The sequence below is a fragment of the Pyrenophora tritici-repentis genome, chromosome 1 (assembly GCF_003171515.1).
Source record: "Pyrenophora tritici-repentis strain M4 chromosome 1, whole genome shotgun sequence".
In the NCBI taxonomy this organism is placed as follows: Eukaryota; Fungi; Ascomycota; class Dothideomycetes; order Pleosporales; family Pleosporaceae; genus Pyrenophora; species Pyrenophora tritici-repentis.
In genome coordinates this window covers 1,799,065-1,822,926 of record NC_089390.1, presented here as the reverse complement: position 1 = coordinate 1,822,926, position 23,862 = coordinate 1,799,065, and the positions used below count along the sequence as shown (strand labels likewise).

General features: G+C 51.4%; 13 protein-coding genes across 13 annotated transcripts; 4 read left to right on the top strand and 9 right to left on the bottom strand.

Annotated features, from left to right (window-relative positions):
• Positions 1 to 177: 177 nt before the first annotated feature.
• Positions 178 to 2,093, bottom strand: PtrM4_007210 (Smg4-UPF3 multi-domain protein; the record flags this gene model as incomplete). The annotated part of the gene is made up of 3 exons (XM_066102834.1): positions 178 to 260; positions 336 to 1,801; positions 1,858 to 2,093. The coding sequence occupies 3 exons, from the start codon at positions 2,091 to 2,093 to the stop codon at positions 178 to 180; spliced, it is 1,785 nt and encodes a 594-aa protein (XP_065965036.1).
• Positions 2,094 to 2,811: 718 nt separating this feature from the next.
• Positions 2,812 to 3,030, top strand: PtrM4_007200 (uncharacterized protein; the record flags this gene model as incomplete). Its single annotated transcript, XM_066102833.1, has 1 exon — positions 2,812 to 3,030. One exon carries the CDS (start codon positions 2,812 to 2,814, stop codon positions 3,028 to 3,030), a length of 219 nt encoding a protein of 72 aa, XP_065965035.1.
• A 490-nt stretch (positions 3,031 to 3,520) lies between these two features.
• Positions 3,521 to 4,255, top strand: PtrM4_007190 (uncharacterized protein; the record flags this gene model as incomplete). The annotated part of the gene is made up of 3 exons (XM_001930712.2): positions 3,521 to 3,537; positions 3,586 to 3,949; positions 3,998 to 4,255. 3 exons carry the CDS (start codon positions 3,521 to 3,523, stop codon positions 4,253 to 4,255), a joined length of 639 nt encoding a protein of 212 aa, XP_001930747.2.
• Positions 4,256 to 4,507: 252 nt separating this feature from the next.
• PtrM4_007180 (Atrophin-1 multi-domain protein) lies at positions 4,508 to 5,362 on the bottom strand (the record flags this gene model as incomplete). Its single annotated transcript, XM_001930711.1, has 1 exon — positions 4,508 to 5,362. One exon carries the CDS (start codon positions 5,360 to 5,362, stop codon positions 4,508 to 4,510), a length of 855 nt encoding a protein of 284 aa, XP_001930746.1.
• Positions 5,363 to 5,910: 548 nt separating this feature from the next.
• Positions 5,911 to 6,517, top strand: PtrM4_007170 (DUF866 domain containing protein; the record flags this gene model as incomplete). The annotated part of the gene is made up of 3 exons (XM_001930710.2): positions 5,911 to 5,948; positions 6,009 to 6,189; positions 6,251 to 6,517. The coding sequence occupies 3 exons, from the start codon at positions 5,911 to 5,913 to the stop codon at positions 6,515 to 6,517; spliced, it is 486 nt and encodes a 161-aa protein (XP_001930745.1).
• Positions 6,518 to 7,016: 499 nt separating this feature from the next.
• Positions 7,017 to 7,563, bottom strand: PtrM4_007160 (uncharacterized protein; the record flags this gene model as incomplete). Its single annotated transcript, XM_001930709.1, has 2 exons — positions 7,017 to 7,451; positions 7,507 to 7,563. 2 exons carry the CDS (start codon positions 7,561 to 7,563, stop codon positions 7,017 to 7,019), a joined length of 492 nt encoding a protein of 163 aa, XP_001930744.1.
• A 1,733-nt stretch (positions 7,564 to 9,296) lies between these two features.
• Positions 9,297 to 10,352, bottom strand: PtrM4_007150 (uncharacterized protein; the record flags this gene model as incomplete). The annotated part of the gene is made up of 1 exon (XM_001930708.2): positions 9,297 to 10,352. The coding sequence occupies one exon, from the start codon at positions 10,350 to 10,352 to the stop codon at positions 9,297 to 9,299; it is 1,056 nt and encodes a 351-aa protein (XP_001930743.2).
• A 1,315-nt stretch (positions 10,353 to 11,667) lies between these two features.
• Positions 11,668 to 13,524, bottom strand: PtrM4_007140 (uncharacterized protein; the record flags this gene model as incomplete). The annotated part of the gene is made up of 1 exon (XM_066102832.1): positions 11,668 to 13,524. The coding sequence occupies one exon, from the start codon at positions 13,522 to 13,524 to the stop codon at positions 11,668 to 11,670; it is 1,857 nt and encodes a 618-aa protein (XP_065965034.1).
• Positions 13,525 to 13,956: 432 nt separating this feature from the next.
• PtrM4_007130 (LSM1, Small nuclear ribonucleoprotein (snRNP) protein) lies at positions 13,957 to 14,355 on the top strand (the record flags this gene model as incomplete). Its single annotated transcript, XM_001930707.2, has 3 exons — positions 13,957 to 13,962; positions 14,014 to 14,054; positions 14,121 to 14,355. 3 exons carry the CDS (start codon positions 13,957 to 13,959, stop codon positions 14,353 to 14,355), a joined length of 282 nt encoding a protein of 93 aa, XP_001930742.1.
• A 261-nt stretch (positions 14,356 to 14,616) lies between these two features.
• Positions 14,617 to 17,877, bottom strand: PtrM4_007120 (DUF2435 multi-domain protein; the record flags this gene model as incomplete). Its single annotated transcript, XM_001930706.2, has 1 exon — positions 14,617 to 17,877. One exon carries the CDS (start codon positions 17,875 to 17,877, stop codon positions 14,617 to 14,619), a length of 3,261 nt encoding a protein of 1,086 aa, XP_001930741.2.
• Positions 17,878 to 18,787: 910 nt separating this feature from the next.
• PtrM4_007110 (uncharacterized protein) lies at positions 18,788 to 19,405 on the bottom strand (the record flags this gene model as incomplete). Its single annotated transcript, XM_001930705.2, has 1 exon — positions 18,788 to 19,405. One exon carries the CDS (start codon positions 19,403 to 19,405, stop codon positions 18,788 to 18,790), a length of 618 nt encoding a protein of 205 aa, XP_001930740.2.
• A 2,292-nt stretch (positions 19,406 to 21,697) lies between these two features.
• On the bottom strand, positions 21,698 to 22,771 carry PtrM4_007100 (uncharacterized protein; the record flags this gene model as incomplete). Its single annotated transcript, XM_001930704.1, has 1 exon — positions 21,698 to 22,771. The coding sequence occupies one exon, from the start codon at positions 22,769 to 22,771 to the stop codon at positions 21,698 to 21,700; it is 1,074 nt and encodes a 357-aa protein (XP_001930739.1).
• Positions 22,772 to 23,157: 386 nt separating this feature from the next.
• PtrM4_007090 (MAPEG domain containing protein) lies at positions 23,158 to 23,713 on the bottom strand (the record flags this gene model as incomplete). Its single annotated transcript, XM_001930703.2, has 2 exons — positions 23,158 to 23,473; positions 23,535 to 23,713. 2 exons carry the CDS (start codon positions 23,711 to 23,713, stop codon positions 23,158 to 23,160), a joined length of 495 nt encoding a protein of 164 aa, XP_001930738.1.
• Positions 23,714 to 23,862: the final 149 nt, after the last annotated feature.

Sequence of the window (23,862 nt, the reverse complement as noted above, 5' to 3'; positions counted from 1 at the left end):
TCAAAAAGAGGTATGCAAGACGGGGGTAAAAGTGGTAGCCATAATATCGTAGTGCGATGTTGTGATGTCGCGAGGTGCGTTAATCGGGATGAGTAGGCAATTTCTTAAGCTCGTGTCGTCGCAGTACAGTCAATTCGATGCCCCTCCGTTCTGTTTGCTAAGTACAAGGCCAGTCGTTCACGTGGTAGCATTGGCCGTGGCTACGGGTGCAGCAGGCGGGGGAACAGCTGGAGCGGTAGACGTAGTATCGGCAGCGGGACCTGGGCCAACGTGACCACCACCTCTTGCGCCGCCTCCACGACCACCACGTCCACCGCGAGGCGCGAAGTTTGCACGACCGCCGCCACGAGCAGGGCCGGTTGGTGGGCCGTTGAAGCGAGGGTTCCTAGCCACCTTCTCCTTGCGCTCGAGCACTTGGACTGCGCCCTGAGCTATTTTGATCGGGCTGGCAGCCATGGCCTTTTGCAGGCCTTCGGGTTCGGCAAAGTCGACGTAGGCGAAACCTTTGCGCTTGTCAATTTCGACTTTGTCAATGCCTCCATATGCCTTCATGGCCTCTTCGATGAGGGGCTCGGTGATACCCTGACTGGGGTTTGCATGCTTGAGGAACGCTTGTTTGCTCGTAGGTGCAGGCGCAGGTGATGCGGGTATAGCTTTGGGGGCGTTGTTAGCCACTGGACCAGGCGTTGTCTCTGCCTTTGCTGGGGTGGTCAGGGGCTGGCCTGTACTAGTGTTGTTTCTAGCAGCAGCAGGCTCAGTAGGTGGAGCTCGTGAGGCACCTGGACCCTTCGGGGCGGTCGGAGTCTGAGCAGCTTGAGGCTTCTTGAGGATTTGAGGCGCAGGAGTCTTTGGTGCTGTTTGAGCTTTTGGCTCAGTAGTTGCAGGCTTCTCGTTTGGTTTCTCGCCCTGGTTCGCCTTGAATGCGCGGCGCTCTGCTCTAGTTGGGCGTTCCTTTCTGTTTGCCTGGGCAGCCTTCTCTATAGGAGCAGCAGTGGGTGCTGCAACTGGTGTTTCCTTTGCCTTTTCTTCAACGACCTTGCTCTCCTTTGCTTGAACGGCAGCTTCAGGCGCAGCTGTGCCAACCTCACGCTTTGTTCCACGTCTGCGGTTAGGAGCTGGTCCAACACCCAGGTCACGTTGCAACATGGATTTTGCGATTGCGACATTACCACGCTTTCGTTCAAGTGCTGGACTGCTAGAGGCTTTGTCGTTTGAGGTGGCAGCGGCCGACTTGGAGGACGAGGCTTCCTTGTTGAGAATCTTCACAGCCTCCTTAGTTGCTTGAGCCTTGTCAGCTTTGCTTAGACGGCGGTTCTTGTCTCCGGCATTGAGAGCATTTTCCTTGCCTGGTTTGGCCAGGATCTTCTTCTCACCACGCTCTACAACATCTTCCTTGCCCTCTCCACGTCCCTGTCTGTTTGCCTTGGTGCTCGGCTTATCCCTATTAGCCTTCTTCTCCCGCAGCGCTTCAATCAGAGGCGTCGTCTTGACCTTTTCCTTTTGGCCTTCGTTCTCGGGGGCGGCAGGCTTGGTGATGGGGTTTGTGAGGCTCTCGAGGAAGTCCTTGAACTCCTGGTCTTGGTCGATGGTGCCTTGGCGGTTGTCATTCCTTCGGCGTCCACCAGGCATCTTAGGGTAGGGGGCGTATTCGAGAGTTGGAGGGCCGACGAGGACAGGGTCTTGCCAGGACTTTGTGGCGTCGTGGAAGGTAATGGTACGAACATGGTCGCCGAGTACTTTGACGTGGTCCTGCTTCGTAACATGTATGTAGGCTCGGGCTGGTTTAGAGGGTTTGGCGGCACTGGTGGGGCTTAGTATGCGACATGTTGCGATAAGACTTCTCAATACAGTACATACTCTGTAGAGATCTTGCCCTTCCTGTAGTTGATCCAGTCAATCTTGCCGGCTCCTAGCTTCCACTCATCACCGAGGGCCTCGATGAACTCGGCTTTGGTGAGGCCTGGGGGGAGTCGGCGACATATCAGCTTCAGGCGGGGCTGCGCCGCTTTGGGGCCGCGGGGTGTTTGAGCAGGCGCGTTCTTCTGAAGAAGTGTGACGGGTAGGACGCCATTGGCGCCCGGCTGGGGAGCCATGAGGGGCGAAGTTGTACTCGGGTTTAGTGGTGGAAGGTGGTGCAGTAAAGTGTAGCGTGGTTAAATGTCGAACCTGGGGATTGCCTCGTACTGTAATGTGCGACCAAGTAGGTGCCCGACCAAGGCCGTCGGCGGGCGTATGGAGAAAGTCGCTGCGAGAAAGCGAAATGGAGGGGAGAGGGGGTTTGTCGGACTGGACATTGGCAGTCCAGAGGCTGGGATTATGAGGAAGGTCCGGTCCGAACAGGGCGACTACTTGCAGCACTCTTGTTGACACAGCGACGGTGAATAGTCGGCAATGACGCAAACGCGATTGTTGCGCTTTCACGCCCTGGTGGGCAATTGGCAACGGAACCACAGCCTCGCGCCGGCAAGCGCCGAGGCCATGGCATGCAGCCGCCGCCGCCGCCGCCGCCCCACTAGCACCCGAACCTCACTCGACGGTACCAGTACGGCTCAGCGAGGCCCAATTCACTGTGCACATGCGCTAGCTGGAGCTGCCAGACCGTCGTTCCCTTATCACTGCTTCTGCCTTGCTTTCACCCCAACCTACTATTCAGTCCATGATACCCCATCGCGCTGCGACGTCACGCCTCAATACCCCCGCCGTCACACGAAGAACGCTGTCTCTGCCGTCATTATCGCCCTTGAGCATCTGAGCGCACCGCAGCGACACCTTTTTCCCCATTGAAGAGATAGGTATAGAGATAGGGTAGCCATGCCAAAGGACAACGACGTCCCACAGCCGGGTCCCGCGCGCCTGGCAAAGGGGGCCGGCCCTGATGAATGGCTAGAGCAGGCCAAACAGTGCAAGTACCTGCCAGAGGCCGACATGAAGCGGCTGTGTGAGATTGTAAAGGAGTGTCTCATGGAAGGTGTGTTTGTCTGGTGCATGCATTGGCGGTTGCGCGTCGGTAGCCCGGGTATAAGGCACTAATTCGTCATGTATAGAATCAAACATCCAGCCTGTACGAACACCCGTTACAGTATGCGGTGACATTCATGGCCAATTTTACGACCTTCTCGAGCTCTTCCGCGTTGCTGGAGGCATGCCTAATGACGCGCCTGCCGCTCCCCTCGCGCCGCCAGTCACATTACCAGCCACAATCAATCCCGCTGACCTCGAGCCGCCTACAAGTATAACCGACCCCAAGGTCAAGCGCAAAATGAAGAGGAGGTTCCAGCGCGATCCCAACTATACCGGACCCACGAGTCCTCCCGGCGGCGATGGCGATGATGATGGAGATGACGACGAAGAGGAAGAACGGGGCCGTAGCAGGAGCGTTCACGATAGACGGAGTCTCGGCTCTGCGTCCGACGCAGACTCGCTCAAGAACACAGTTGGCGGCAACGGCCAGCAAAACTTCATCTTCCTCGGTGACTTTGTAGACCGAGGTTACTTCAGCTTAGAAACCTTCACTCTTCTCATGTGTCTCAAGGCCAAGTGAGTACACAACTTCAAACTTCATATTCTGGCTACTGACAACCACAGATTCCCAGATCGCGTCACACTTGTTCGTGGAAACCACGAGTCGAGACAAATAACCCAAGTATACGGCTTCTACGAAGAGTGCCAAACAAAATACGGGAATGCTTCAGTATGGAAGGCATGCTGTCAAGTCTTCGATTTCCTTGCACTCGCTGCCATTGTGGATGGCAAAGTGCTTTGTGTGCACGGCGGATTGAGCCCGGAGATCCGGACATTAGACCAGATCCGTGTCGTTGCGCGAGCGCAGGAGATTCCACACGAGGGAGCCTTTTGCGATCTTGTATGGAGCGACCCCGAAGACGTAGATACATGGGCAGTATCGCCCCGAGGTGCTGGATGGTTGTTCGGAGACAAGGTGTCATCGGAGGTATGCATCTACATTCCAAGCTTCGACTGAGTCACTAATCCTTCCCAGTTCAACCACGTAAACGGCCTGCAGCTCATCGCACGAGCGCATCAGCTGGTCAATGAAGGCTACAAGTACCATTTCAAAGACAAGGACGTCGTGACGGTTTGGTCCGCCCCAAACTATTGTTACCGCTGCGGCAACGTTGCATCCATTATGAATCTAGGCGAGGATCTCAAGCCAGAATTCCAAATCTTCTCCGCCGTTCCCGACCACAAGCGCGCCGTCCCCGCAGGTCGTGGAGGCCGAGGAGAATATTTCCTGTAAGAATCGCCAGGCTTGTTACTTGTACGTTGCATGGAGTAGCACTTGCTTAGTGGCATGGCTACTGGAATGAACTGATATGTACATGCTGGATCATGCGTAGTCGAGATACGACGAGAAGAATTGAATACCCCGGGAATGGAAGGGAATGTGCGCGTTTGATATGAGAATGGCTTGTAAGATATTGCTGATAGGTAGAAATGGTACTAGTACCTGACATGGTTTATGACCATCTTGTAGCTCTCTGATACCCCCCTAAAGCTCGCTTTTCCAGGAATGGTCCTCCGGCTCGCCCATCTGCCTCCGCTGGAAGTTGAGTATATGCTCCAAGAATACTGGCTTGATACTGAGTATACCCACGAAACTCAAAAGCAACATGAGCAGCATACCCAACCCAACCCCAAGCGCCACAGCATCTTGCTGCCTACTAACCTTCCTAAACCACGCCTTGGTATCCTCGACCGCAATATTCTCATCATGCGACCTCCTCGCACTCATCATACCCGGCAGCCCATCCAACGACCTATGGTTATACCTCTTCTGATAATCCCCCAGCTCCTGCTTCTCCAGCATCTTCCTCGCCCAGCTCTCCATGGTAACATCGCCGCCAACCCCTTCCTCCTCCCCATGATCCGCATACATGACCGCATCCCCCTCCTCCCCAGCCTCTGGCATCTTAACCCCACAACTCGTCTGCACACTCAACACTTTCAGCACCACAATCGCCCTCGCACCTGTAATATCAACCTCATCTCCATTCTCGGTCGCCATCTTTGCGCGAAGTTGGCCATAGTATGGATCCCATTTCTCCACTACCCGGCCCTTGCAGAAGAGGCGTATGTTACGCGGTTTGTCGCCAGAGAAAGACGAGAAGAGGAGGGTTACACGCCCGTTTTCGTAGATGTGCGATATTGTTTCACAGGATGGGCCCGTGGCGTCGAGGTAGGCGACTGTGTTGGGGCCGAGCACGGCGAAGGTGCGGGAGAGGTGGCCTTTGGTTGAGATGTTGATGTGGGATCCGGCCCAGGGAGCGGTGGCGACGAAGAAGAGAGGTTGACTGGTTATGAAAGAGATGTGGGAGGGGCTGAGGGAGGGATGGGATTGCGGCATCTTGGGGGATGAGGATGGGGTGGATGGGGTTGATGGGTGGGAGGCGGTGAAGGGTTTTGGGAATAAGTTTTTCGTCCGGTTTGTTCGAGTATGCAAATACTGCTGGGCTAAAACGATTAATACGGTGTCCGGTTTTGATAGATTGATTTTCTATGAGGCTCCTTTGTGTGAGGAGTTGATAGGAGTGATCAAGGAGTGTCCAGGACGAAGTTTGCTCGTAGGATAAATGTTGTAGTTCGGTGTCCTGATCCCAGGTTCAATTGCAGACGTGGAAAAGGGTTCTGGCGATGATGCAGTTGAAAATATTATATCAGAGGAAAAGAAGCAACGTTCCTTAAGCTGTGAATCTTGAGAAGTTATCTGAAAGTTCAGACCAAATAGGTAGAGTGTAACCGCCTTTCCTATTCCAGACTAGCACAACAGCGAACCTTTGGACGTGCCCTGGACCAGAGCTAGTGGGGGCGGGGCGCATCCGATCGCGAAAGCAGCAGCATCAACCAGTTTCAGTTTCCCCAAATCTGACATCCAGCCCTGGCCACGCAGTCAACATGGTACTAGCACTAGCATTGAAAGCCGAGCTCAACGGGTAACGCGCTCCATAACAGCCCATGCTCCCATACCACATGCAACTAACACGCCTTCCCAGCGTAACAGACCTCCGCCCCGCCGACACCGAAGACGCGCCCTTCTTCTACACCTTCAAAGTCCAATGCACATCATGCCGCGAAACTCATCCCAACCCCGTCTCCGTCAACCGCTTTGAGCAAAACGAGCAAAGCGGCAGCAAAGGCGAGGCAAACTTTGTCTGGAGGTGTAAGAACTGTAAGGTCTCTTCTCCCCCCTTTCCCCGTTTACCGAGACCCCATACTGACCAACCCTACCCAACAGAGAGAGCATTCCGCGAATATCAAAGCAGCGCCTACTTCGTACCCACAAAGCGACCCCCCCAAGAAAGTTAACATCCTCGAGTTTGACTGCAGAGGCTTAGAGTTTGTCGAGTTTAAAGCTGAAGGGGAGTTTTTGGCCACAGGCATTGAGTCCGGAACGAAATTCTCCGGAATCGAGCTGCCGGATGGGGAGTGGTATGATTATGATGAGAAGGCGGGAGAAGAGGTTAGCATCACAAATGTGGAGTGGGAGATTCGTCGCGCATAGACGCCTTAGAGCACCGACTAAATGCGCGGTCTGGATGAATGCACAAGATGCTGCGTCTGCGCTCGCAAGCGAGGTGGGAATATCGTGTTCGAGGTCTCCTACCCGAACAGAATGCACAGGCTGGTAGGCATACCAATGGAAAGAGTGGGAATGAATGCGTTCGTAAAGGACAGGATTGTATATATTATCAAACTAGTCTTTGAGGAAGGACATGTTGTTAATGTTACACGCTGCACGGTGAGGTAGGCGGATGGGATACATCCCACTCCAACCATCATCTTCTCCCTCACTTACGCACTCGGAAGTCCATTTCTCAAGAAAAAATCACATGAGACTGTATTTGGTACCTAAACTAAAACCCTCGGATATCGCATTTTCCCACGCAACAACTATAGTAGCGACAGATATTGGAAACTTCTACCCCACAATATACAACTACTTGGACATGACAATACAAGGGAAATGGCTCTGATCTCTATACTCCATCAGCCACACACTTTCAACCCCACGTAGTCTCAGAGTCCGGTGCCCCAATACCAATCTCATCCGGGTTGGGCGATTCATCCCGCTTGCTCTTTCCCCAGGTGACACCCGAACTAGGTTTACCTAGATCGATGGTGTTTGGGTCTGTGGTAGTGCTAGTAGTGTCGCGCTTCCCCCACGTAACTCCCGAACTGGGCTTCCCCAGGTCGATGGTGTTTGGGTCCGTGGTTACGGTCGTCGTGTCCCTCTTCACCCAGCTAATCTCACTACTAGGTTTACCCAGATCAATCGTGTTCGCTGGGTCGGCGGTGTTAGTATCTCTTTCCCATGTGATTACGGTTTTGGGTTTGCCGAGAGTGAAGGTGTCTTTCTCTGTCGTGTCGCGTTTGCCCCAGGCAATCACAGAGTTGGGTTTACCCAGCTCGATGGAGTCGACTGGTAGATTTGGGGTCTGTGGCTTGTGTTAGTAGATGTTGGTGTTGAGATGGGGAAAGGTAAGGACAAACCGAAGATGAAGGGATTGGGGCGGCAGTGGTGATGGCGAGGAAGGCACTAGCGGCCATGGTAGAGATGAGTCTGTACTGCATCTTCGTTGTAGACTCTGGTCTTCAGTCTTCTTGGCGTAGAATCTTAAAAAGTATAGAGAAGGAGTTGAGGGATATCAGGGTCTTAGGTAGAGGATAGATCCAGCAGTAACAGCAGCCAGCAGCAGTAATATACACGCCTCATATATACCCACGCACGCATCACTCGAACCAAACTTTCTTCAAAAAGACACACTCTTTTGCCACATGTACGCAAACAGCCATGGGTGGTTCGAGGCCTCTCGTATGTGACCAAATGCCGGTAATCTGGGTAAACTGTGAGATGTCTGTTTTGGGTTGTAGCGCCGCTGCATGAGAAACCTCGTTTTCTTCCTCACCAGCCATTTAAGGAAAGTCTTGAGCGTAGATTGAGGACCTCGGATAGAGGTGATTAAGAGATACGATGGCCTGGAGTGGCTGGGTGCTGGCGGTTTGGGTTTTGGGCTACTTGCTTGGTTGTCTTAGGGTTTATGTCGGGTTATTGTATGCGATATGGGGCTTGCTCCTGATATAATTTTTCTGTTATGGTGTAGCACACACATCAATCTATCTGTCAGGCATCTGACGGTCACTTTGCAGGAAGGGACGTCTGCATACGATGATTGAGATACGAAAAGTGTGGCAAGACAATGACAGTTGGTCCATGTTACCATCAAGATCTCCTCTAACTTGGAATCACTCCATCTTTTCCCATATAGTCCAACCACTATACCCGTTCGTCCCGAGATGTTCCCTCAAGTTCTCATGCAAGTACTACGCACATACCACACCCATGTTGTGCGTCTCCCTAACCCCAACTCCAAACCAGAGGCATGTACACTAACTGCATACTACCAACTCCCATCTAACTCTTCAGCTCGCCAGCCAGGGTAAACAGTCTACCGCACAGACTAGAACCAGCCCATGGTACGAGAAAAAGTGGGGAAAGATAGCCGTGCGTTCATGGCCATGAGGTACGGGAGAAGTCATCCCTGTCGTTATAGAGACCCGGTGATATGATCTCCATAGTGCAAACGTTCATTTTCGCGTACGCCACAAAAGGCTCAGGCAGAGGTTAAGTTTTCTGGGCTTTCGCGCTGGTGCGTATGAGCGGAGTATGTGGTATGTTTGCATGAAATTAGTGGCTGAGAAAGTACTGACACTGATGGATGAAGTGTATGTATTGTCAGTCAATATGGCTCCAGGAGTTAGTGTCTGTGACATGCAACTAAGGAGGTACTGTCAGCCGAACAGTCAGCAGCACGATGCTTGAAAACACTGCTGAAACTAACGTGTGATAACGCAAAATGGACTTCATAAACCATGATCCCGGTCGCAGTACTTGTGTTGTTGACGAGACGTGCAGAAGCGAGAAGCCAGATTGAGATGCATCATCTAATTTAAATAAACGAGCAGCACAGCGAAACGTCGCTTGGCGTCACAGCCTGTGATAGAGAAAACGGTGGCATTGTTTGGTAGCAACTCGTCATAAAACCACACATTCGAATGATGGAGACCTGCTGACCGTCGCATTCTTTGATCATAGTCGTGCGTGATGCAACTGTTCGCCGGCATGAATGTAGTCGAAGAAAACGTCAACAAAAGCCGAATTCGTGACCATATCCTACATCAGCTAGTGATAGCCGTTTCGCGCTCTCGAACGCCGTTTTGGTACTCTAATATGTACAGTAGTATACAAGGTAAACAGTCGTAATCTATAAATAGTAATCGCGTCAGGGTTTAGGGTCTTTAGGCTTGCCTCCAAGCTCGTGTTCCAGCCATGATGCCCATGCGTCTTTGTTGTCCTTTACGTGGTCGGATGTGCTATTTTCAATATCGTCGATAGGATCAGGATGGTGCTGCGAGAACATTGTGTCTGGATCTTCTGGAAGCTCGGATACAACGGCAGGCTCATCTGGCTTAGCATCGTGGATGTAGTCAGATACAGCGATCAGCATGTTGTCTGCGGCCCAAGCTGGAGCTAGGTAGACCTTTTTGTTCTCTTGCACTCGTGTAAGCTCCGTAGCAGCGTCGATGATAGACTTGACATCGAAGCCTCGCCTGCCGATATCGCTCAGGATCTGATTGAATGCAACAGTCTTGTTGCTGATTGAACATAAGCTAAGCATGTGAGTATATGCGTCGGCCATGTCGCGATATTTGGCTCTCGACCCCATGCTGTTGATTTCTTCCCAGACGTATAGACCACCTTCCCAATCAACACGGCGAATACAGTCTTTCAACAGCCTAGTTAGACTCTGAACCTCGAGACCCCAGCCGTCTGCCTTCATCTCGTAGTAGATGTCCAGTGCTCGCTCGAAGCCTGCAAATCTCATGACGCCGCGAATCAGGGCGTCAAACACCATAGGCGTTGGGTATACCTTCTGATATATCTTTTCATTGTTGGCTCGCACTAGTCGGTCCTGACTAGCTTCGTTGACCGATATGTTCGGGTTTGCGAGCATGAGCGTTTCACCTACGCCTCTCATCCTAGCTACGAAGCGCGAAAAGGATTCAGGGCGTACAACATGGGCATAGTGGTTGAGTATCTCGCGACATGTAATCTCGTTGGGTCGGATCTTGTTAACGTAGAAGGCAGCAATGACACGATCTATCAGTTCCCGGCGACGCCAGTGCCTGAAGCCAACCAGTAACGTATTGAACGTCTGTAGATCGGGAGAGGCTGACGAGATGAGGAGATTGTGGCAGATCTTTGCAATCATGATGGATTCTTCTTTCGCGTTGCCACGGGGTACGTCCCGCAGTAATGTCTTGAGGCCATCATTCATCTGCTTTGTGATGGCATAGAAGTCGCCATCAGCATCCTGATAATAGTGTGGTATGGCCCGGTGGCCCGCATATTTCCGGGCATCAGCGATCTTCTCAGGAGAGCTATCCACGGGGGTGTTGCTGACAACACGTAGGGCCTGCAGTATCTCGAAGCGCGCTTCCTTGTATTGATCTTCGGTTTGAGAACTGACTTCAAGAATTTGCGGCGCCAGTTTTTCGAGTTCACTCCTTGCAGATTTTGCATGGCGAGAAACTTTGGCCAAGTACAAGAGCTCATGTATCAAGAAACAAGTCGCAAGTTCTTGTATGGCCAGCTTTTTCCACGTGTGTCGCCTCCTTATTGCATTGAGGCGTTGTGTGTCTGGAGCCCACAAGGACTGGGGCGGGAGGTTGTAAAGAATCAAATCGGGTCCAGTGTTGGCTGGCCATTCAAGTGGGGGAATGCCTGGGAACCTTGAATCGTAGCGTAGGTCTTCCCAGTCCATTGTCGCGTAGTCACGGAGTTGCGACTGGACCTCTTGCGTTTGCAACACTTGATCGTCGACCAATTCCATACCTACAATTCTTTCGAAGGCTCCCCAATCGAAGTCTTCGGGAAGGTCTTCGAATGATAGGCCCTGTCTTATATCAGGGTTGTAACCACCATTGACCTCTTCCGGTTTCTTGGCCGGGACACAATTGTCTCTAGCATTGTTTAGACGCGCAAATGCTTCTTCCCATTGTTTGTTCCTAATGGCCTTTGATTTTGCATCAACGGATAGCCCTACAGCGAATATGGCCGTGTACACAAAGGTCGAAGTGGGTGCGCCGAGTGGCCATGTCCCGCGAAGCTTGGTGCGACCACCTCGTCTGACGAGCGCGGAAGAACTGGATACACATGATATGCATCTGCAGGTACCCGGGTTAGATATTGCCCGGGACCAGATGGCTAGCATCGCTACCGGAGCATGCTGTGCGAGAAGCGGCGGGGCGACGAAAGACCGCGTCGCAAGCGGCGGGGCGAGGTAGCGCAGCGTGGCAGGCGCAAGGCTATGTGCAGATCAAGCTGCGATGGTACGGCGTGGGTGATTCTCTGTTCGCGTGCGATATCGACCTAGTGCTCTGCAGTTCGTGGGTGGATGATATGCAGATATGAATAAAATCTTAGCGCGTCCGCTAACTAACGTGTCCGTGCGCGTGATGCGCGGATTCGCGTGATGCGCGGGGAACACCATATCCACTACTTCAAAAATGAAGCTATTAAGCCACGTATATAAGCTGTTATTATACGAATTTATAGAGGGGGAGTAATTAGATGCTTGCGATCAACTTGTACTATCTATATTTTGATGGGAGGTTGACGTTGCGGCCACGTGATGTGAGCTTTGATGGAGGAGCTGGAGGCTCTTCTTGAACTTGAGCACCAGCGCGAGCAGCCTCAACGCGTTTTTGACGCTTGTTGTTCGATGAGGTAGCTGCTGAAGCTCTCCTCTTTCCCTTTTGGGGTAGTTGTATAGCTTTAGCAGCGTCTCTCTCCTCCTTCTGGCGCGCGCGTTCAGCTGCTTTCTCAGCTCGCTCAAGCTCCCTCATCTCCTTGAGTCTCTGCCTCTCCACACGCCTCTCCTCGAGCTCATCTTGACGCTGCAGTCGAGCCTCCTCGCGCTGCTTCTTGGACCGTGCTTTTTGGAGTTTCTCCTCCGTCTCATCTCGCTCCCGTACTGCTTCTCTAGCTCGAGCCTCACGCAGCTTGCGAGGAGACCAGAAGACAGAGCCACCGTGATACTCCTGGCGCTGTTGAAGGTCAAGAGCTTTGCCCTTCTTCCTGTGCTTCTTTTTATGTTGAAGAGCCTCCTTTAAGCCCTCGTTCTCATGCTTTAAAAGCTCATACTGCACAGAGAGATGGTGAACGCTTGAGCGCAGCTTTCTTGCCTCATACTGATGGCTATCATTAACAGCAGCTCGTACTAGCCGATCGAGCTTTCTCCAGTCATGATCAGAGAGCCCTGACGATGAGCTTCTCTCAGCTTCTGGCGTGCTAGCAAATCTACGAAGGATAACGTTGGCATCCATCGGCCAGATCCCAGTGGCTTCGAAGGCCTTCAATATGAGGCTCTCTGTGAAGGAGGATATCCAGGCGCTCCAGAAGAGCGGGAAGAAGTCCCCTTTCTTGATTGGAATAAGGCCTTGAGCCTTATGGAGATGGTTAGTGAGCTCGTTAGAGTAGGCTTGAGAGAGTGGCTTGAACAGCACTACATCTAGCGGCTGGAGCGTATGGGTCGAATGGGGAGGAAGGATCATGAGGAGGATCCTATGGCGATCGCAGTACTTAATAAACTCCATCGTGAGGTGAGATCCATGGCCATCAAGGATGAGCAATCTCCATCTACCTGATCGTTGCTTTGTAGAGCGATCAAACACCTGCTCCAGCCAAGCTAGGCCTACGTTATCATTTGACCAGCCTGTTGGAGATGATGAGACAAAGACCTCATGTTCTCCTGCCTTGATATCTTCTACCCAACTCGATCGTATAGCTCCATTTTTAGCTGCGTAGATAAGGGCTGGAGGCAGCGAGCTCCCATCAGCGCAGCAGCAGGCCAGGACTGTCAGAAACTCGCGTGATCCATCCTGGAGAGATGCTCGAACCTCCTTCTTCTCCCATTGACGCCTGCTGAATATCCTCTTACTTCTGCCTATCAAGCCAATTAAGAAGCCCTTCTCATCCATATTGTATATATCTCGAGCCTCTAGGTGATATTCGGTGATCTTTCGATGCAGCAGCTCGAAGTAGAGTCTATACTTTGACTCAGAATCAGCCAGGTGGCGCGTACGATCCATGGCGCTGGTCCACTTTGAGATGAGATGGATCTCGTGTCGGTTGATGAAGCGAGTAACCCAGCTCTCGCTGAGCTGCTGATGGGCTACTTCTGATGAGAAATTCCTGATCATCTCTCGTGTAGGAGGAATGCCTCGCTTTGTGAGCTTTTCGATATATCTCACAAGCTCTAGCTCTTGTTGTGGGTTGAGTTTCTGCTGGTTGAAGTTCTTGTCTCTTTCTGAGCTTGTCTGGCCCTGGTGCCTTCGGGTCAACGTAGATCTCACAACACCATGCTTAGCAGCAATTTTAGTATACGAGAACTGTTCTCCTGGCTCTAGATTTTCAATATCTTCAATCGCAGCTTGAATTGGGTCCATATTGGTGGAGTTAACGTGTGTTGAAGGTGAAGGGGTTTGACGTGTTTTGGTGTTCCCCGCGCATCACGCGAATCCGCGCATCACGCGCACGGACACGTTAGTTGCGACTCTGTGTGTTCTCAAAGATTGGGAAGTGAGGCAGGTATGCTTGAGATATTTTTGTAACAGAGATATCTACGCTCGAGAAATGTATAGCACAAACTACAAATGCTAACTAAAGACTTCACGACGGTACATTTAGCACTACCATATGAGGTTGATCAGGGCTGCGCGACTTCCCCGCGGTAAAGCCCCTTGGCCAATCGGCATTACCTTTTGCCGACAACTTTCCAAAGCTGCAGGCGCGACCAGACCATACCACCACCAGTCTCACTGCTGCGCCTCCAGCAACACACTTTCCCATATACCGAGTTTGTAGCTTGTGTCGCAAACATGGCTGTAAGTTATACAAATGCTGCTATATCGTTATACACATCTAATCGTGTACAGGCTGTTGCACCCTTCAATCCCCGACCACTCCTCCAGAGCTTGTACGTCACCCGTTCAGCTTCTTTCACCACTCACCTGCGAGCGAGCCCGTAACTAACGCGGTCTAGGGTCGACAAAGACATCGTTGTCCGATTAAAGTGGGGCGAAACCGAGTACAAGGGCAGACTCATCTCCGTCGACCTCTACATGAACATCCAGCTGTCCAACACGGAGGAATTCGTCAACGGAGTTAGCTCAGGAACGCTCGGACAAGTGCTCATCCGCTGCAACAATGTGCTCTGGATCGGCAAGGCCGAAGAGGTGGAACCCAAGGCCACCAAAGACACGGCCATGAGTGGTTGAGCGAGGGAAAGGACAGCATGCGCGAGCCCAAAAGGACCGCAACCAGAGCTATGATGCTCTCGCTCTGAGTACGTTGGAAGCTCCCGGTGCGACTATGGGGAATTAAGCACGCTGCAAGACAAGCCGTGCGCTACACACTCCATTGCAGCGCAAGAGACAACCAAGCCACGACGCGTAGGCATGGATTTGGTGCGAGTCAGGATACCCTAGCTTCGGATATGAAGCTTCAAAAAATGCTACCATTGCCACACCCACTAGAGGTTATTCTATCTCCTCGATAATCTTCTTCTTTTTCTGCTCATTTCTTTCCATTTGAGGCTGCACGTTGAGTCCCCTGAGATTGCCCTCGAGCCCAAGATCCTGCCCGAGCTTTAGGCTGTCATCTTTGGCATTGTATAGCTTCTTCAGTCGTAAAGTCTCCAGTCCTTCGACTACGCTTGCCGCGTGACCTCTTACAAGCGCATCCCCGTCTTCATCTCTAACCCATTTGACGACTCGCTCTAGTTCTTCCTGCTGCTTCGGACTCAACCCAATCTCGTGCTCCTGTCCACGTTCAATGGCCGCGTCGAAACTACGCAATAGGCCCATGACCGCGAGAACAGCTGCGCGACGTAACAATGCCTTGGGCTCCTCTCTTTCCACAGTAAGGACAAGAAGAACAACCTGTAGTCCTGCATCAACAGTCGGTTGCCGCAACACGTTTAGTCGGTGCTCAAAGACAATGGACAAGACGCTGAGAGCAGAAGCACGAATCCGAACGTCTTCTTCGATGCCCGTATCCTCCCAACCGCGAACAATCTTTTGCAGCGCTTCGTACTCTGCCTTGTCCTGTGATCCTGCATCCTCTGGATCAAAGACGTTAGGAATGGGACCGCCCCAAGCTGCCTCGCCCTCCTCCCTAATCCTCTTTTCCTGCTCTGCAAGCTCCGTGCGAGTTAACAGAGTCTGTGTACGCTGACCACGTCGACTCGCCAACGACAGGCACGCCTCCGTGATCTGTTTCGCATATTTATACCGCATAGTAGTACGATCGTTCGAGTTCCAAATGTCGCCCTCGTTGACAAAGTTGTTCAGCACTTCACCAACACGCAGCCGAAAGTCCATGGCGTTTCTCAATTCGTTTTCTTTTTCCTCAGTCTGCTTTCCTCGGGCAAGCTTCAGGGATCGCTCGTCAATGTCAATGAACGCGTCGACTAGGATGCCTACAACGGGTTTGGGCGCTCGGTCTGCCAAGGTGACGACGACGGGTATTGCGGCTAGGTGGACATATGATTCCGGGTCTGCTAGGGATGCTGACAGTAGTGTGTGTGAGAGTGATGGCACATCAACCGCTCTGAATGCGATAGGGCTCTTGAGGAGTGTATGTAGCATGTTGAGGGCCCACGTGCGGTTGGGGGCTTCGGGTGATTGCAGTTCCCCGAGACATGTCTTCAACGTAGCGCGGTGCTCCGCAAGAGGATCAGTTAGTTTGCTGGGCATGGTGCCCGCTGTAGAAGACTGAACTGTAGGCATAGGGGCGATGAGCTGGATAATGGTTGTCGCCGAATTACTTATCAAGGGCGAAAAGGAAAGCTGAGATTGAGAGTGAGGCTGCGTGAGATAGGTCAGCGGCGGGATGAGTTCGTGCAACGATTCCATCACTGAGAGTGTTTTCTTGAAGTCCGGCGACGCTATCAACATGTTCAAAATCCCCAGAGAAAATGATAACAAATCCTCATCTGTAGCGTCGCTATCGTCTTCTGCTGCTGAAACACCCTGCTTCTGCACGATACTACCCAACAGTGCTCGTTTGGAAGTCCGCAACTTTTGGGACTTGTCCAGCCGATCCTTGTGCGCATTGATAGAGCTTACGATAAGCTGGGCCACGAGCTCGATAATGTGCTGTGGACTTCGTGCGAGATGCTTCTGGAAACGCTGCGCCAACGCTTCCGAGAGCTTTGCATCAACAAGTGCTGCAAGTGGATCACCTGTCGGATCGTCGTCAACCAGAGACTTTGCTGTAGACTCCTCCGGAGCTAGCCAGCGCCTTGTTGTGTGGAGAAAAATAGATCCAGCGACCTCGTCAGGAATTTTGGCTTCCGAAAGAAGGGAAACCAAAAGGGACACTCTGTCATCTAGATTGCTGATCTGTTCCACGATGCTTTCCATTGACCCCACATCCTTTTTCTTTTCTCGCAACCGCCGTCGGATCTCCACGCCACCTTCGGACCCTGGTCCAAAGGTCCAAAGAATGTCTCCGTTCCAGAAGAGGTTTGTAGCAATGTTGTCGATTTGATTGACATCGCAAGCAATTTCCATATACCGTGACAGAATTGAGTTCGCTAGCGCACCCCATTCTTTATTCAGCAGTGGCCTGGACTCGGTGTAATTAAGCAAAGCCCATAATGAAAGGAGCACGGGACTAATCAAGCGCTTGATGAGTCCCACGTGAGAATATGAGAACACAATGGCATCGAGTCGTCGTAATGCAATCTTCAAGTCTGCCTCCTGCACAACAACCTTTGTCTTATCATTGGTATTGGATGCAGCATTCTCGAGCTCCTTAGGATAAATCGTTCGCAATAAAGGGCTTACAAAGGTTTCCCATCCCACGGAACCGGGCGCCCCAGTTGCTCGTTTACTCAATATCCCACCTGCAACAATCTGTCCAGCCGCCCGACTTAGCTCCTTGCCCTCGCTTCCATCGAGCAAATGCAGTATTTGGGGAGCGAGTTTCATCAACCAAGCATCAAGGCCGATACCACTCGGTGGCTGGACCAGTAACTTTGAGGCCTGCGTAACAGCCTCCAACGGGATTGGAATTTGTGAAGATGGACCTGATGCGCCCTGGGGGATCTGGGAGTTTTTGGATAAGTAAGACAAGGAAAGAAACTCGACGGTGTGCCGAACGCCGTTGGGTCGAAGTGGGACCATGGATAGCTCAGCAGAGATCACGGGCTTGAACCATATCGGTAGCGGCTGTTGCAGGAACGTTGTAAGAATTGGAAGTAGCCGCGAGGTGGGAGTGTCTTTCATTATTTTCTCGTATGCGTTTGTGTATTTGTTTTTGGTGTCTTGGTCCGAGTCTGGTGAGAAGGAAAGCTCAGCCAGCGCAGAGATCATGTCAGGAAGTATCCGCTGAGAAAGCAGCGGCTGCACACCATCTCCATGTTGCCTCATCACCGATAAAAGGCATTCTATTATCTTTGCAAGCAGGTCCAAGCTGCGATTCGGCGGCGTGTAGATGATTGCAGACAGTGTGGATCTCGGCCGCTGACTGAACGCAACACCGGGAGATAGTCGTGGTATTATGCCTAGCAGGGTGATCAAGTCTAGAAGACCGTAGACGACTCCAGCAAGCGAAGCGTCATAGGGTGCGTTTGGATCTGCCGCTAGGTCTGCGGTATTGATAGCCTGGAGATGGAAAAGCGCCTGGTCTACAAGCAAGTCGGTTGAGACTTCAGCACTGTATTTGCGACCTTTGTCAACGAAGGGACCAATAAATTCAGCCGCTGCATCAACGGATTCCTCGATGGTGCCCATTGTAGGTAGAACTCTTTCGAGTGTTCGGGCCAGGCTTCTCACGATCGGCGAGTAGCGTTTTGCAGCGGTGCTACTGTTCGGGCTACGCAGGAACGTCGACAATGGGCACGAATATTCTCAATATTCCAGGTGGATTCCACTTCAGAGCCTCGTACTAGTACATGCGCAAAGTGATGGTCGGTTGTAGAAGGTGAAAGGAATGTCGGTGATTAGTAAGAAAACACGTTCACGTGCTAGCGTCAGAGTTACGCGAGGAAGGGGCGCGTTTCTTGGCAGGTACCACCTTAACGCGTCGTTCTCACCTATCTGCCCGGAGCTTTCTAACACAACAACCATTCGAGTGACTTCGCTACTACACGATTTCCTTCTTGTTGCATCACTGCCACTCTTTATCGAATCATGACTGGAGTCTGAAATCGCAAACGAAATCATCGAATCTGACAATGTCTGTTATAGCGGGTCGGTTGCGTCACCATCTCCTTCGACACCACCTCTTCTCTCGCTCGCTTGCGAGCACAACGCTTGCCATTTCCCCCACAGTTACCGATGTCTGTCTTCTCTTTGGAATGCGGTTCGTCCGCGCCTCACGTACTCGCGCGGTCAGCACCCATCCTGAGCCTCTTAGTATGGTCTTATTGGTTGGTTGCATGTTGGTTCGTGCGCCCCAGTGGCAACACCAGGGTTGTGCGTGAGGAGGGCAGACTCGGATCTTAACCCTAATCATTTCTTGGTATCCATGCTGGTTTACAGCATCGAAAGTATCGCGGTCATGTCGCCGACCTTCCGATTAGCCCCTGCCTCTTGGTTTGCGTTTGTGAACCACCTCGCACGGTGTGCAAAAGGGAGATTCGAGGTACGGGAGTGCAAGCTCAAATTGGGATGTCATGTGCCTGTTGGGGTGTTAAAGTTCTTACAAAAGGACCACGTCGACTACCCATCCGTACAACAGACTCTGGCCATTCTGGGTAACTTTGTAGAACACGCGATGACGCGAGCAGAAGAGAAATGACGAGAGATGCCGGTTTCCTCTGTTGAGGGAAAACTCTAGGTTCTTGAATTCCGTCAACATACAAGCGACCTGGTACTGAAGTTCGTATGGGAGTTGTAATACCGGGTACCAATTATCACCAAGCTCACGTTCAGCATCATGCGTATAGCGGATAGACTTCGGAAGAGCGCGGTATTGACTAAGGTCGAACCTAACATACAGACGTACGAACCTGTTTGGCTTTGGCTGGCGTGAGATCCACTCGTCGGAAAGGCGAAAGCCCAGCGAGGTCTCAATACGTCTCAGGTTGGTATTGTCAACGATGGTGTACCGCCACGCTTCGGATCTGATGTCTTGAAACTCGCGCATGAAGGCTTGATGGGTCAAAGTGTGTTGGACCTGGTACGCAGCGCTAGCACTATGCGGTTGCTCATCCTGGGACAAGCTTGCTGTGTCTGGCGACGAAGATGCCTGTGTGTCTCTCCGACAAGGACGAAAGTCCTGATCATATCTCCAACCTCTCGCGTCGCCTACGTCCATACAAAGTCTGTATCGCAACGAACTTCATTCGATACTAGTCACCATATGGTGATATCCGGCCAGTCGCGTTAATTGTCACACGTACGTTCAGCGTACGTCAAGTTTTGACGAGCGTTTACCCTTTCGTTTGCGCAGTTCCTTAGCTGCTACGAACGACAATGCGGCTTTTGAGGATGTCTTTTGTCCGTATCGCAATGCCCCCCATTGCTCCATGTGCATGAGGAGGAAACAAAGACCAGTCTCCGAAAATCAAGCTACTACACTCAGAGAGAAGCTCATTGGCCTGAAAGTCAATGATGACGGTATCACAAGGAGAGGATTACGCGATCGCTGTGCTACACTGATTAGGATTTCGTTGACTACGTGCGCTTATTCGGGCGTCGATGGTCATGCCACGATGAAGAGTAAATGGCATTGACAGAGAAGCGAAAACAATTTCTACGAAAGCACTAGGGCTTAGGCAAGAAGTCCAAATGCTCGGGTGCATAACTCTGCCTTCTCGGACATGGCCGTACACCGGATGGTTTTGCGGGAAGGAACAGTATACCATCGGCAGCAGACTGGCAGGACAAGGGAAGCTACCATGCAAAGCTCCTCTATCAAGGCTTTAGCGACGGGACCTCTCTCGAGTGAGGATCAAGGTCTAGGCCTGTCTGTCAATATCGCCCGCGTTGGGCACTGCAAGCCTCCTTTCGTCTGTCCAGCTTCGCTCCCTGGTCAACACGCCATCCTTCTTCGCAACGCTTTCTTGGTCAAAAATGGGGGTGCAGAGCCAATACATTGCTCGACATGGGCTTCTGTCATGTCATTAGTGTGGACATAGGAATACGCTGTACGAGGTTATCACGGATGGTTGCCCTAGCCGTTCCTTTTGGAACGGCCAATTTTTTTTATAAGTATTTCGCCATTAAAGTCATATCCTACGCTAACCTTGATAGATGTTAGTGACAGTATTGTAGATGCTACCGCTTGATTAGTTAAACAATGACCAGCTTACAAACAAAACCTCCGCGTCATGATACCTTTCTAAAGAGTCTAATCTTGAACAGTCTATAGTGTGAGTGGGAAGTGCCAGGACAAAATTTACTTAATGCGTGCAGGGACAAAGACACCTACCCTTAGTCCCGCTTGCAGTACCAGGGTTCTACCCTGGACACTTCTCCGGAAGCACCGTGCGGAAGTTCAAATACGTGGAGGTTGTGACTACCCTAATATTCCCTTAGACAGACCTTATGAAGTTCCACATAGTGAAGCTAATACAATAGCTATTATTGGACTTGTAGCATTCCTAATAACTATGGCGAAGAATGCGCATACTTTATAAGCTGCGCATAGACGATTTGTCTAAACTATGTCTATTATAACTATCTGTACCCTAAGCCGACCATCTCTTTGAAGTCATGTACAACATGTTGCAAAAGGATATATTGGCTTTCAAGACGAAACCTAGTACCAACAGCTAGTAAAGAAAGTTAAGTCAAAGAATCCTTGGAAAGAGGTGCGAAACGAGCAAGGGATATCCGGCATAAGCCTCGAGATCTACATTATCTAAACGACGTCAGCCTAATCCCCATCCTAATATCCTATTCATGACTACCTCCCGCACCCATCAGAGCTATCTTAACCTCGCCATCGAACCCCGTGCCCCCATATTAACAGACACCCGGGCTAGCATAATGCAAACCACGTAATGCGCAGACATTGAAGTAGGGACCCGGGGTTCTCGGTTCAAGTGTAATTTTGGATCATCATTGGGTGTTTGTGGGGAGATGGGGGGATGAAGGTAGGAAAGGATGAGACATACATAGTAGTATATTCGTTGCGAGCACCAGCTGGCGCGTCATTCAACAAGACACTGTTCGTGGACACCCTCCGCCCGTTGGCCGAGCCAAACTGGCTAGGTGAGGTGTCTGGGGAGTTTTCTTTGCGTTAGTTGTCGTGCCTTGAGCACTGATCTACTCAGGGCTATAGAGATACATTGTTGCATAGCTACTTGTCGTTCTCTTGGTTTGGTGCGCCGTGGTGGTATTCCGGGTTGGAGGTTGAAGGTGAGAGACTCAGTGAGCTATCGCGACGCGTTTCAGCTGGCTGCAGCTTTGCCAAGAGAGACGTTTACGTCATCAAGCCGCGCCTCGTGTGCACGTGACGTCCTCACATCTTACATGTAAATCCCATTCCATCCCATCCACACAAAGCTCCTGTTGGTTCATCGATTAAGAATCATATTTATATAAACACATATCCCTAATATTTACACTCCCCAACCTATTTCCCCCCTCCCCCATAACCCCCCTACAAAATCTCCTCCGGCTTAACAACAACCCAATTTTTATCAGCAGTAACCTCTCTCCCATTAGCCCTCTGCTCCTCCGCATTCTCCTTAATCTCCTTCTCTAACTTCTCATATACAGCTGCCGTCCTGTTAATCCAAAGATGCACCCCGCCCTTCCCCACATCCACCCCATGAAACTGCATATACGTATCACTCCCCGGTGTATCACCGCCCACCAGTATGGGCCTCTTCCACTCGGAAATATACGTTAAAATAGCCGCCCACTTACCCGCATACCACGTCGCCGGCGTCCACAGATACGGGGTGACGACGAGATCCAGGTTAGCGGTTTGATCGTAAGAGTCATCGGCAATTTGTTTGCGGGCATTTGTAAGGGCGCCTGAGGTCGCATTTTTTAGCATCGTAGTGACGCCGATGACGTTCTGCGGCGGTACGTTGTACCCGTATTTCGGGTCGCTGGCGACCATGCGAACGAGTTCCTCATGAGAAGCGCTGATAACGTAGACGTCGATTCCGTTTTCCATAAGTGCGTTGTAGAGTTCGACTTGTCCGCGGAAGATACGTGGGGGGTTGATTGATGTGCTGACGAGGGTGTCGTTGTCCCAGTAGGCGGTTGGGATCGTGGTGTTGAGGGCCATTAGTTCGTCGACCCAGCCTTTGAGCTCGCGCAGGGTGAAGCCCGAGAAGGCTTGAGCTGCCCATGGGTAGCATATGAAGTTGTCGATTTCGCAGAGCCGGTTGTAGTAGCTGTACATTGATTCCGTGACGTTTGCGGTGTCTTTGAAGGGGATTAGTTTTAGGCTCGGGTCCAGCTTTTCGCGCGTTAGGATGCCGCGGTTGTCGAGGAAGGGGATGAGAGACTCTTCAATGTCGTAGCGGTAACTTGTGTTGTCCATGTCGAAGCATGCGTAGTTGCTCTGGTTTGCGTTGCGCGCGATCATGCGGTTGAGTGCTGTTGCGGCTTCGGCGGGCCAATGCTTGAGTTGAGTTTTGGCAGTGCCATAATGAGGCGTCGCTGAGCTGAGAGAAGTCGCAAAAGCGAGCCAAAGGGCTGTGTTGAGAGTTGACCGCATGGCTGTACCGCTCAAGTATATGAACAATTTGCGCTTAAAGGGTACAGCGTGAAGGTGGAGAAAAAGAAAGAAAGCAAAAGGAACGCCACCCAGGAATTGTCCATTATATGATGAAGTTATCGGACAGCCATAGTCCGGGTACTGTGAACCGCCACACGTGAATAGTGTACCCCGAGATACCGATCCCCACCTTTGCGGCGAGATATCGGGCTTATTAAGATTGAATTTTCAGATTTGGCTACGATCATGATTCGTGCTTATCATACGTTCCTGAAATACCGGGCGGCATTTTCATGCGCTTATTAGCCGTGCATGTCACCGCATGTCATTGTGGCTGTTATCGTGTACTCTTATTCCCCGTTCTATCCCCGCACCCTTCCGCACCCTTAGCCGAAAAGCGCAGCAGCCTTGTAGAACTGATAGAATGCCAACCCGGAACCGGTAGCCCACAAAACACTCCTGATGGCACTCTTGGGGGCTTCTGAAAGCTGCACATAGGAAACAACATACAAGGTCCTGACGGCGAACCAAGCTGAGATGAACGTCGTCAAGCCCGTTGCATCACCTGACATGACCTCCCTTCCGATTCCAGTGGCGGTGGTGCGTTCGGCGATGAGGCTTGCAAGCACGGCAGCTGCGAACAAGGGCATTTGTTCCATGTTGTTGGATTGGGCGTTTTCAGCGCGCTGGTACTTTTGGAACCTGTATGCGTTGTTAACGCCTGATTGAGAAGGCGGTACCATGTCGTGAAGGAGTGTCATACACCTCATCAGGCACCTTGCCCTTCACATTTTCTGGGGATAAGGAGGCTTTGGGGTTTGCATTGTTCATTTTGTAGCCATGTCTTGCGAGTAGGCCACTGGCGTACACATGTGGAACGACTGAGAAGACGTAATAGGCAGGAATTGCGAGAAGTGGGTACTTGAGCGAATTGGAAGACATGGTTGATATGGCAGTCGATTTGTTCAATTCAAGCTGAATTGTTGATGAGCTATGAGAGGAGATGAGGTTACTAGTGATTAGTGATGGAGGGGCAATACATTTATTGTTGACGTAGCAGCTTATCCTTGGCGTACCAAACTGTAGAATTA